Below are 12,292 nucleotides of genomic sequence, written 5' to 3'. Positions count from 1 at the left end.
CACAGAACTGGTCAAAGCACACATCTCCAGAGGAAGGGAATGAATGAGTTAATAAATGAATGAATAAGTTTGCATTGATAGGAAAAGAGATAAATCCATAGAGAGGAATTCGGTTTTTATTTATTTTATTTTATTATTTATTTATTTATTTATTTATTTGAGAGAGAGCCAGAAGGAGAGGGAGAAGCCAGACTCCTTCCCTACTGAGCAGGGAGACCAACGCAGGGCTCAATCTCAGGACCCTGGGATCATGACCTGAGCTGAAGGCAGACAGTTACCAATTAAGTCACCCAGGTGCCCTCCATAGAGAGAAATTTGTTTTTTTGTTTTGTTTTGTTTTTTAAATTTTTATTTATTTATGATAGTCACACACACACAGAGAGAGAGGCAGAGACACAGGCAGAGGGAGAAGCAGGCTCCATGCACCAGGAGCCCGACGTGGGATTTGATCCCGGGTCTCCAGGATCGCGCCCTGGGCCAAAGGCAGGCGCTAAACCGCTGCGCCACCCAGGGATCCCCATAGAGAGGAATTTGAATGTAGAAGATAAAGTGGCTTATTTTGGAGGTGTCTTCCTCTCAGACTGAGGTTTCAGAGAGTATTTTAGAGATCTCAGGCTCAAATTCCAGGACACCTCAGAGAATCCTAGAGTCATAGACCCAAATTTCCTCCCAAGAAAGGAGACTGGTTTGGTCTTCCATGCACCGGGCTCTCTCCTCTGTGACTACAGGGCTCACTGGTGTGAGTGTGGTTCTCTTGTAGGGAAGAGAGGCTCCCCTGGCTGTGTTGGAACAGACTTGGGTGTCCTGTGGGGGCACTTGGAGTTTCTCTGGAGGCTGGGGCCTCTGTGCAGCCTTGGCTCCCTGGAGCACTGTGGCTGGCAGTGTCACCCGGAAAAACCCCCGAGGATGCTCGCTCTGATGTCCAGTGCTCTGCCCAGCATTCTGGTCGGGTGAGATCCCCAGGTCAGCGGGGACAGGACCTAACGTGAACCCCAGGCCCTGATGGTCTGTGCCCTGTCCAGGAGGTGCTGGAGGAGTGGCTGAACTGTCAACGGGCCTGGCTCTACTTGGAGCCCATCTTCAGCTCCGAGGACATCAATCGGCAGTTGCCTGTGGAGAGCAAGCGCTACCAGACGATGGAGCGGATCTGGAGGAAGATCATGAAGAATGCCTACGAGAACCGTGAGGCGAGCTCATGGGGACTGGAGTGGGGGGGAGCACTGGGACCACTGAGGACCCTTGCCTCTTCTCCCTCTGAACGAGACAGATGGAAGGCCTGTTGTCCCTCTGAGTGGACTCCCCAGTCTTTTTTTTTTTTAAGATTTTATTTATGAGAGAGAGAGAGAGAGAGAGAGAGAGAGAGGCAGAGACACAGGCAGGAGGAGAAACAGGCTCCATGCAGGGAACCCAATGTGGGACTCGATCCCGGGTCTCCAGGATCATACCCGGGGCTGAAGGTGGCGCTAAACCACGGAGCCACCCAGGCTGCCCGACTCCCCACTCTTGAGAGATATTCCTCAGAAATGGGATAGTTGGTTTTCCCCTTGAAGATTTGCAGTCTACATTAGGATATCTATATCTATATATCCTAATATATATGTGTGTGTGTATTTATTTATTTGAGAGAGAGAGAGAATGTGAACGAAGGGAGGAGCAGAGGGGGAAGGAGAGGGATGAGCAGACTCTGCGCTGAGTGCGGAGCCAGACATGGGACTTGATCCCATAACCCTGAGATCATGACCTAAGCTGAAACTAAGAGTCCAATGCTTAACCAACTGAGCTGCCCAGGTGCCCCCTACATTAGGATTTTAGGGATTTTATTTGTTTATTTTATTATATATATAGAGAAAGAGAATGTGAGGGGGGCAGGGGCCAGGGAGGGACAGAGGGGAGAGGGGAAAAGAGAATCTGAAGCAGACTCCATGCTGAGCATGGAAGCTGAAGCAGGTCTTGATCTCAGGACCCCAAGATCATGACCTGAGCTAAAACTAAGAGTTGGATGTGCAATTGACTGAGCCATCCAGGCACCTCTATATGAGGATTTTAAAGGCTCTAACAAGTCCCACAACAAATCAAACTCCTTGGTTTTGTTTAATCCTAATTTTTAAAAAGATTTTATTTATTAGAGAGAGAGAGAGAGAGAAATATAAGCAGGGGGAAGGTCAGAGGGAGAAGTAGACTCCCTACTAAGCAGGGAGCCCAGCTCAGAACTCGATCTCAGGACCCTGGAATCACGACCTGAGCCGAAGGCAGTTGCTTAACCAACTGAGCCACCCAGGTGCCCCTAACCCTGATGTTTTTGGCCATAGACTGTTTCCTGTGGGTTGGCAGGAGTGATGGATGTGGGCCCTGGGTCAGGGTCATTTTCCTGCCCTCCCTCCTTCTCAGTACCTATTGGGGTCTCTGGCCAGCATGGGTGCCCTCTGACCCTGCCTTGCCATCTCCCAGTTTGACCATGCTCACTTCTGCTTTCTGGCCCGGGCTATGCAGGTAATCAATGTGTGCTCTGACCAGAGGCTGCTGGACAGCCTGCGGGACTGCAACAAGCTGCTGGACATGGTGCAGAAGGGCCTGAGCGAGTACTTGGAGACTAAGCGGGGTGCCTTCCCCAGGTGGGCCCCACCTGGCCCGTGCCTACTCTGTCGGTGTCTGCCCACGGGGCTGGGGCACACAGGCTGCCTGACCTGCTCCCTCACCCCTGTTCTGCTGGCAGATTCTACTTCCTGTCAGATGATGAACTACTTGAGATTCTGTCCCAGACGAAGGACCCCACAGCCGTGCAGCCTCACCTGCGCAAGTGCTTCGAGAACATCGCCCGGGTGGGTAGCTGGGCCTGGGGTTCAGGCCCAGGAGCTCTGGAGCACTGTTCCAGGGAGGACAGCTCTCCTCTGGCCTCAAGTCCTTTTTTTTTTTTTTTTTAAGATTTTATTTTATTTTTAATCATGAGAGATACAGAGCAGGAGAGAGAGAGAGGCAGAGACACAGACAGAGGGAGAAGCAGGCTCCATGCAGGGAGCCTGATGTGGGACTCGATCCCAGATCTCCAGGATCACGCCCTGGGCTGCAGGCGGCGCTAAACCGCTGCGCCACCCTGGCTGCCCTGGCCTCAAGTCCTTTTAGCAGGAACTGAGGTGGTGGTTCATGAGATTCCTGGCCCTTGGAGACAGCTAGGGCCTATGGGAGGAAGGGCAGCTGTAGAGCCCCCAGCTCAGCCGGGTCATGCCCACCCCTCCCTGTGCACTGAGGTGCTGGTTGGACTGAGAAACCCATGGAGCAGAGGCTCCTGAATCACCTCCTCCTTGTCTGCACCTATAAGGGAGGCCACACAGGACTGTGGGAATGGGGGACACGTAGGGCAGGCTTAGCCTCCTCCCCAAGTGGGCTGGGCCACAGCTGGGGACAAGACAGACCCATGTGGCCCCCATGTGGTTTGGGGGCACAGGGAGTAGTGGGCGGGGTCAGGGCCAGCCCTGAGACCGAGGTGGTTGAGGCCTCTGGGCACGCATAGGGTAAGGCTGTTCTTGCTCCACTCCTGCCCACAGCTGATGTTCCAGGAGGACCTTGCGATCACACACATGTACTCAGCCGAGGGTGAAGAGGTGCAGCTGTCCTTCTCCATCTACCCATCCAACAACGTGGAGGATTGGCTGCGGGAGGTAGAGCGAAGCATGAAGACCAGCGTGCGGGACATCATCGAGAGAGCCATCAAGGCCTACCCCACAGTGAGCCATGCCTCCCATCCCAGCACTGCCTTGGTGACACCCTGCTTCATCACAGGGCTGCCTGCCTGCCTCTCACCCTCAGACTCTGCTCCCTCAGCCAGAGGATCTCTGGGGGCAGGTGGTCCTTGCGGCTGCTGGAGGAGGAATCTTAAAATGTGCCCCTGATAATGACCAGCTGCTGTGGTTGGGTTTGAAGCACTCACTGTGAGCCTGGGCCAGCCCTGGGCCTCCCCAACATTATTTCTCTCAGTCCATGGTCAGCAGTTCACCTGTGATCTCTTATCCTACAGAGTCAGTTCAGAGATGTTTTCTGCCCGAAGGCATGTGATTTGAAAGTGGCAATAAGGATTTGAATCAGGACTGTGTTTCCTCATCCTAGGCTCCCATCCCTCTGCTTCAAAGTCTCCTCTGCTGAGGAAGAGATGTCTCTGCTCAAACCCAAGAGGCCCAGAGCTTAATGGGCTCTCTGCTTCTGAGGTGGAATTAACTACTTGGGCCTAGAAGCACAGACCAAGCTTAATCGAAAAGGAGTATATGTGGTCAGGACTCGCCACTGCCTCAATCAGCCCCACTTGCGTTATTTTTCTAGATGCCCAGGACCCAGTGGGTTCTAAAGTGGCCTGGCCAGGTGACCATCGCTGGGTGCCAGACTTACTGGACCATGGAGGTGGCAGAAGCTCTGGGGATCGGTAACCTCAGTAACCAGCTGTTCCCCCAATTGGCCCAGCAGGTGGGAGTCCAGGGAGTCACCATCTGCTCCCCCTTATACCCCACACCCTGGGAGAAACTTCTCCCTCTGGGGGGCTTTCCTATATTGATCCTGGAAGGGGCTTGGAGATCCAAAGAGCAATAGGTCAGACAGCCCTGAAATGAGTGCCTCACAACCCACCACCCGTAGGAGGAGAGCTCTGAGGCCAGACAGGTGCCCCTCTCCGAGTGGTCAGTGAGGGAGCCACGATCTGGGGCCCTCCTGCACTGTCTAATGGGCTCTCCTTGTTCTGGGGCCCGGCTCCTCACCACACTCCTCCCTCAAGCTCCTTGCCAGGCTCCACCACGTGGCCTCCAAAGGCTCACAAGTCTCCATATGCTATAGGGAGGCAGATGCCATGCATGCTTTCCTGCCAGACTTCCCATGTGACCAATGCCCTGCCCACCCTCCTGCCCAGTTCTGCACCCCTTCCCACCCTAGACCACCAAGAGCCCCCCAGGATAGAGAGATTCTTCCCAACAGAAACCCACCATCTGTGCACAGGAGAGGAAGCCTACCTGCAGATCAATATCTGACTATGTCCCCCTGCTCCCATAGCTCAGTGACCTGGTGGCCCTAGTGCGGGGGAAGCTGTCCCGCATGCAACGGGCCGTGCTGTCAGCACTAATTGTCATTGAGGTTCATGCCAAGGATGTGGTAAGCAAGCTGATCCAGGAGAACATAGTCAGTGTGAACGACTTTGAGTGGATCTCGCAGCTGAGGTGAGAAGCCTGGGGTCCCTGGCCTGGCCATGCCCACGGGGCCAGGGCAGGGTAGAGAGCCAGTTGACAGTGGGCCCTGGGACAAACCCTCATCCCCATCTCTCCTCGGCCACATACCCTCCCTAGTAGCCCATGGTGCCCATGGCCCAGGAACCTATCTCCCTGCAATGCCAGGTACTATTGGACAAATGACGATCTGTACATCCGGGCTGTGAATGCCGAGTTCATCTACGGCTATGAGTACCTGGGCAACAGCGGGAGGCTTGTGATCACACCCCTGACTGACAGGTGAGCACCCCCCTCCCCACCCTGGTGCCCCCCTTCCAGCTCTGGCTGGCCCAGAAGTCCGGGGACCACAAGGCCCAGTGAGTCCGTGATGCATCAGTTCATTAAAACAGTGCAGGTTTGGAGTACAGGCTTCCAGTTCAAAACCAGTTCTGCCCTTTATAGGCTGGGTAACCTTGGACAGGTGACTGGACCCTTCATTCCCTGATTCTCTCTGCATCTCTCTGCCCCTCTCATGACACCTCTGGGTGTCATGAGAATTTCATGGGCTGAAATGTAAAGCTTTTAGCACGTGCATGGCAGTCAGTAAGCATGTAATGGGTGTGAGCTTTACTAATTTCATCAGTCAAAGCCTCCTTTCAATGTACCAGAGGAACTGATCTTAGGAGGAAGAACAGGTAATCCCTTTATAAAGTGATAATCACTAAAATAATCACTCATTTCCTCTGGCCACTTGTATTCAGCATCAGCTGAATTTTAAAATTGGGATTTGAGGAAGGAAAGTGAAGCGTGGTCGTAGGTCGGCCATCCCGACTGGTCCCTGAGCAAAGATCTACAGGGCCACAGGGCAGGGCGGGGGCCTCCCCTGGGCAGGTGGCTAAGGGCTCCCATCCTGACCCCAGCAGCCAAAGCTGGGCACACCTGGGGCCCTAACAGGAGGGAGGACCAAGAGCCATCACCACCCACGGGGCCCAACTCAGGAAGACACTCTCTCCTTGTCTCTGGGAATCCTGAGGGAGGAGTGTGGCCCATGCCTACCTCCTCTCACTCCTGCAGGTGCTACCTGACTCTGACCGGAGCCCTGCACCTCAAGTTTGGGGGTGCCCCAGCTGGCCCAGCTGGCACAGGAAAAACTGAGACCACCAAAGACCTGGGCAAGGCCTTGGCCATCCAGACCGTGGTGTTCAATTGCTCGGACCAGCTCGACTTCATGGCCATGGGCAAGTTCTTCAAGGGCCTGGCCAGGTGAGGTTGGGCATGAGGGTGGTACAGGATAGGACAGGAAGGCTGACCTTTCCCAGGGATACTGCCTGAGAGGAGCCTCACAGGATGGTGAAGGAGACAGGATGGAATAATAAGAATTAAAGGCTCAGCCCCTGATGGGCACTGGCATGGGGCAGTGGGTGGTGGGAATATGGCTGAGCTGGCCAAGATAGCCATTGGAGGCTTCCTCCCAGCGGAGTCACAGGGGGCCCTTGAAGGTGTCAGGAGGGCTCTGAACTCCTATCTACCCATTGTTCTTACCTCACTAAGTGCTGGGGCCTGGGCCTGCTTCGATGAGTTCAACCGCATTGATATTGAGGTGCTATCTGTGGTGGCACAGCAGATCACCACTATCCAGAAGGCTCAGCAGCAGCGGGTGAGCATCTGGGGTTCTACCACCACCCTGCAGCTCCTCACAGTTACCACCACATCACTTCAACTGTCCCCAGAACGCCCATGCTGCCACAGGCTCCCCATACTGGTGACTGTCAAAAGCCGGGGAATTAAGGCCTGCCCTGAGGCCAGCCTCTCTCATCTCACAGAGCTATCCCACTCCCCCTTGTGGAACTGTCCCTGAGGGGCTTTTGTAGCCAGTCAGGGAGCCCCACGTCCTTGTCCCACTCTAGCTGTGGTAGATGAAGTGGTCCCTCCAACATCCTGACCCTTATGGAAAGCCCCAGCCACTTGTCCTTTTTCTAACCTCCATCAGAGTGGCCAGGAGTCTCCTCCTGGCAACAAGAACTAGGAAGCCAGCAGGTGCCCAACCCCACCCTAGTGGGGCTCTGGGTCCTAGTCAGAACTAAGCTTGCCCAAGTCTAGGAGAACCAGTGTCAAGAACTGGGGGGAGGGTGTGAGTAGCAAGGGATGCATGAAGACCTCAGGGAGCCGGCACCTGGGAGGCCACTGGTACCCACCAGGGCTGGAGGTCTGAGGCTAGATGCTGAGAGAGGAGTCAGCCCTCTTTCCTGGGGCTGAGCAGCTATAGCCAGGATGGGGCATATACAGAGACAAGGGGTCCCATCCAGAGAGGAGGCGGATGAGTCAGCCCCTACCCCCCTGTAGGTGGAACGCTTCATGTTTGAAGGCGTTGAGATCCCACTTGTGCCATCCTGCGCGGTGTTTATCACCATGAACCCGGGATATGCTGGCCGCACGGAGCTGCCCGATAACCTGAAGGTGAGTTCAGGCACAGGGAGGCCCAAGAGGCTTCCCAGGACACTGGAAAGCACGGGAGCGGTGGCCTCAGATGTGGGGGACATGACAGTCGTTGGACGTCAGGGACTATGATTCCCCAGGGCAACCCTCCTGCCCCGGGGGTCCTGAGACCCACCCCTAGCCCTGGAGAGGAGGCTCCAGGCTTGTCCTCGGGCTTGGGAGAAGTCAGGGAGCCAGTTCAGGTCAACACAAAGGACTAATGGCAGAGTGGTCCCGCGCAGGGGACGGCAGGCCTCAGCTATGGCGGGCAAGGTGCGCGGGGGAATCCAGGCATCCGAGCGCAGGGGGGCAGTGAGCCTGCCTTCTAGGACCAGGAGGTCCAGAGAGCAGGTGGGCCTCTGGGGGAGGAGGCCTGCTCCTACGTTCACAACGCCCCCATGCCCCAGGCGCTCTTCCGGCCGGTGGCCATGATGGTTCCGGATTACGCCATGATCGCGGAGATCTCCCTCTACTCCTTTGGTTTCAATGAGGCCAATGTGCTGGCCAAGAAAATCACAACCACCTTCAAGCTGTCTTCTGAGCAGCTCAGCTCGCAGGTGAGGTCCTGTCCCCACCAGCTTCCAAAGTGTGAGAGCCTCGGTCTGCCTTCCGTGACCCCCATGAGATAGGAATTACACACCCACCTCTCAGCTGAGGGCTAGTTGGGTCAAGCATTAAGACACCCAGAGCCACGCACCCAAAGCTGAGGAGCGAGTATGCCGGGTCTTGTGGGACCAGAGCAGGACAGCAGCCCTCTGGCACCAGGGACCTTCCACTCAGTGTGCTGAGCCCAGCTTCTGGGGGCAGCTGTCATTGGTCCAGACACCAGCACTGCTGGCTAAGCTTCCCTGTTTGGCTCTCTTCTCAGGCAGGCTCCCCCTTTGCAGTGGCAGAGAGGAGACCGGCTCTGGGCTTATACGCTACCAGCTTAGTTTCTCTTTCCTTTTTTTTTTTCCTTTTTTTAACGATTTTATTTATTTATTCATGAGAGACAGAGAAAGAAAGGCAGAGACATAGGCAGAGGGAGAAGCAGGCTCCATGCAGGGAGCCCAATGCGGGACTCGATCCTGGGACTCCGGGATCATGCCCCAAGCTGAAGACAGATGCTCAACCACTGAGCCACCCAGGTGTCCCAGTTTCTCTTTCTTAATAGTTCTAGAAAAAGTCCTTGGTGTCATCCTAATGGGCCCTCCCTAGGTGACCTGCTCATGCATGAACAGTAACCTCTGTGGCCAGGGGGAACCATGGTACCTCCAAACCCACAGACTGGAGGAGATGTGGTCTATCACTGGGAAAAACAGCAGCTGCCCACCACAGTGCAGCCTGGATGCCCAGCACCTCCACACACCTTCTTTTTAACCATCCACTTTCAAAAACACTGCTCTCCCATTAGACTGACTGTACCCACATGGTTCTGGAAATGCAGTCAACCCTTCTCATGTGGCAATGACTCAAAGTCAGTCTAGCCCAGTCACTTCATCCTGCTCCGAGTCTAAGACTTCTGGGAAGTGTGCTGGTCTCTGGGTCAGGTCCAGATGTAGCTCCTATGGTCTGGCCCCATGGGGAAGAAATGATAAAAATGTAGCTATTTCAAACATACCTGCCTAATAATGGAGAGAAACAGAACCAGAAGCAAAGAAGAGAAAAGCCACAGTAGTGTGGCTGAAAGGGTAGGTCCAGAGAGAGACATTAAGAGGCAACATTAGAAGGAAGCTCAAAGGCCCATGGGGCCAACCCTTCTGTGGCACCGATGGGAACTTCTTTCACCTTCGGAGTAAACCCAAGCGCCTCCTTGTACCTGGTGCAGTGCTGGGACTGTAGGACTTTGCTCGGGTCAGACCCACATGGAGTCCTCACCCTCAGGGGCCAAGAGTCAAGTAGGGGATGCAGAATAGGTAAGCCAGTGAAGGGAGAGTGCCACTGGGATGGTGAGTGGAAGATGCCAGAGGAATCCAAATGAGGGCACCTGGCTCTGGCTGGGGTGCTGCAGACAACTTGCAGGGGCTGTGACCTTGCATCTTCCAGCTGGCTGGGGGCCAGGTACCAGGCGGGAGGCAGAGGGTTCCAGGCAGCAGCCCCCAAAGCACAGTGCCCATCTACTCCTCCTGTGCGGCCATGACAGGATCACTATGACTTTGGGATGAGAGCTGTGAAGACTGTGATCTCGGCTGCTGGGAACCTCAAGCGAGAAAATCCTAGCATGGATGAGGTAAGCTCAATCTAGAGGAGCTCGGGGAACGGGGCTCCAGGAGGGCTCCAGAAGGGTTGGAGACGTGTCTGACCGGGCCCCCTGAAAGCTCCACTGGCTTCTGCTGCAGGAGCTGATATGCCTCCGGGCCATCCGGGACGTGAACGTGCCCAAGTTCCTGCAGGAGGACCTCAAGCTCTTCTCTGGGATCGTATCAGACCTGTTCCCCACCATCAAGGAGGAGGACACTGACTATGGCATCCTGGACAAGGCCATTCGCAAGGCCTGTGAGAAGAGCAACCTTAAGGATGTGGACGGTGAGCCCCTGGCCCCTGGCCTCGCAGTGCTGGAGCGGCCACCCTGGGGCCAAGGGCAGGGGCTCCAGGATGGGGCAACGTGGCCTCAGGCTCGCTCATCCCTGGCCAAGTGTGTGGCAGACCAGGATTCTCTGCCCAGCAGTCCCCAAGGTAGGGCAGGTGACAGAGGTCTAGGAGAAAGTCCTCTCTCTCACTCATGCTTCTGTCACCAGATGTGGGACTTTTGCCACACCAACCAATTCTCTGACACCAGTTCTCCACTGGCTACCCCACGATTCAGCTCAGTTCTGACATCAGAGTCACAAGTCACAAGTAGTCAAGTAGTGAGTCCCCAGGTTACCCACAATTTTTCTGCAGCTTGGCTGCCAATCAGAGGACCCTACAACCCCTCCTTAGGTTTGATCATTCGCTAGAACAGCTCACAGAACTTGGGGAAACATGTTTACTACTTATTATGTAATAAAGGATATGAGAAAGGGTACAGACAAACAGCCAGATAAAGAGGTACGTAGGATGAGGTCTGCCCTCTTGGAGTTTGGGGTGGATCACCCGCCCAGCACAAGGATGTGTTCACTCACCAGGAAGGTCTCTGAATTCCATGCTTTGGAGATTTTTATGGAGCCTTCATCATGTATGCATGATAAATTATTATTATCCATTATTATCTACTTCTAGGCCCTCTCCCTTCTCTGGAGAATGGGGAAGTGAGCCTGAAAGTTTTAAGTGTCCAACCTTGGTTTGGTCTTCCTGGTGACCAGTTGCTCCTAGGAGCCCACCACCAAGATGTGCCTCATTAGAACAGAAGACACTCTTAGCACTCAGCAAATGACAAAGGTCTTAGGAATTCTGTGTCAGGAACCAGGGTCAAAGACGAAGTTCGAAAAGAAGCTTCTCCTAGCATCCTGTTTACAACAGTTTGAGGAGCTCTGCATCAGGAACTGGGGGCAGAGACCAAAGTACATTTTGCTGATTATTTTACAGTGGGGAAGCAAATCCTATCACCTCCCCCGGATCTCTTGCTTAGCCCCCCTCCCCTTGTGCAGAACAGTCACAGCACTTGGGCCCCTCTTGGGCCTTGTTCCTCCCCGGTAGAGGCTCTCCTCCACCCCATCCTTACCTGCCTGGGGCAATGATGGGGTTTGATGCCATCCCTGGGGGGAATGGTGAGCTGTGGCCTGCCCTACCACACCCCAACCCATACTGTTGTCTTTTGGAGCAAAGCACATTGCTCCCACCTTCAGGACTTGCTCACATTCCTCGTGGAATGCAACCCTGGTGTCATTAGTCTAAAGAGTGTTTGGGCTTTTCTTGAACCAGCTTCTTACAAAGGCCACCACTCAGATGGAAGAGCTCTGGGGGTGCCACCCTCAGTCTCCCTCTGACCCCGACCCTCTTCCCTGATAGAAGGTGGGGGTCTCAATGCAGCCACTGCACGGACATGCAACTTGAGCTCTGGTTCCACTGTCCCCTAGCCTGGCTGAACTTTCCTGTCCTCCACCTTTGTGGAGTGGGAGGATGCTCCTCCAGGAAGTCATACCTGGCCATCCAGATTACGCTGACCCCATGACAGCTGACACTGAGCAGGCCCATGCCAGCTGGACACCTGACCAACGGATGTTAGAGAATAATAGTCATGGTGGAAATCATGGCTGCCATTAGCAGAGAGTTCCTACTTTGTGCCAGGCTCTGGACTTAGGGCTTCCCCTAACCCCACCTATGGGGTAGGTACTATCGCCAGCTGCATTTTATAGATGAGGAAACAGGCTCAGGATGACCCACCTGAGGTTGGACAGCAAGCTAGTAGCAGAGCCAGGACCCAAGCCATGCTCTGCCCCCTGGACTCCATTGCTATGTCCCTCCAGGTTTCCTGACCAAGTGCATCCAGCTCTATGAGACCACCGTGGTGCGGCACGGCCTCATGCTCGTTGGGCCTGCAGGTTCTGGCAAGAGCAACGTGAGTGGAGCCAAGCCAGGCAATTCAGTACCCAGACAGAGGCCTGAGGTGGGGGGTTTGGCAGGGGTCTTGGCCCCCATTTGTACCTCTGTGGCCTCTAGAATACCCCTCCTGACCCCTGCAGCCTGCAGCCCACTCCAGCCCTGTGCTCTGGGGAGCCAGGAGGCTCACTCTTGAG

General features: G+C 54.8%; 1 protein-coding gene across 1 annotated transcript in view; it reads left to right on the top strand.

The window, feature by feature from the left end:
• Positions 1-12,292, top strand: part of DNAH1 (dynein axonemal heavy chain 1) — an 81,897-nt gene that overhangs the window by 42,051 nt on the left and 27,554 nt on the right. Inside the window, exons 22-35 of the mRNA XM_049097883.1 lie at positions 1,023-1,187; positions 2,491-2,612; positions 2,714-2,819; positions 3,543-3,722; positions 4,312-4,452; positions 5,029-5,192; positions 5,367-5,480; positions 6,255-6,443; positions 6,732-6,837; positions 7,524-7,637; positions 8,063-8,212; positions 9,778-9,864; positions 9,974-10,160; positions 12,023-12,114. Of these exons, the coding sequence (XP_048953840.1) occupies positions 1,023-1,187; positions 2,491-2,612; positions 2,714-2,819; positions 3,543-3,722; positions 4,312-4,452; positions 5,029-5,192; positions 5,367-5,480; positions 6,255-6,443; positions 6,732-6,837; positions 7,524-7,637; positions 8,063-8,212; positions 9,778-9,864; positions 9,974-10,160; positions 12,023-12,114 (1,917 nt within the window). The remainder of the gene's footprint in view (positions 1-1,022; positions 1,188-2,490; positions 2,613-2,713; positions 2,820-3,542; positions 3,723-4,311; positions 4,453-5,028; positions 5,193-5,366; positions 5,481-6,254; positions 6,444-6,731; positions 6,838-7,523; positions 7,638-8,062; positions 8,213-9,777; positions 9,865-9,973; positions 10,161-12,022; positions 12,115-12,292) is intronic.

Source organism: Canis lupus, chromosome 20 (genome assembly GCF_003254725.2).
Source record: "Canis lupus dingo isolate Sandy chromosome 20, ASM325472v2, whole genome shotgun sequence".
NCBI classification, from domain to species: domain Eukaryota; kingdom Metazoa; phylum Chordata; class Mammalia; order Carnivora; family Canidae; genus Canis; species Canis lupus.
This window is presented reverse-complemented; position numbering and strand designations above follow the sequence as displayed.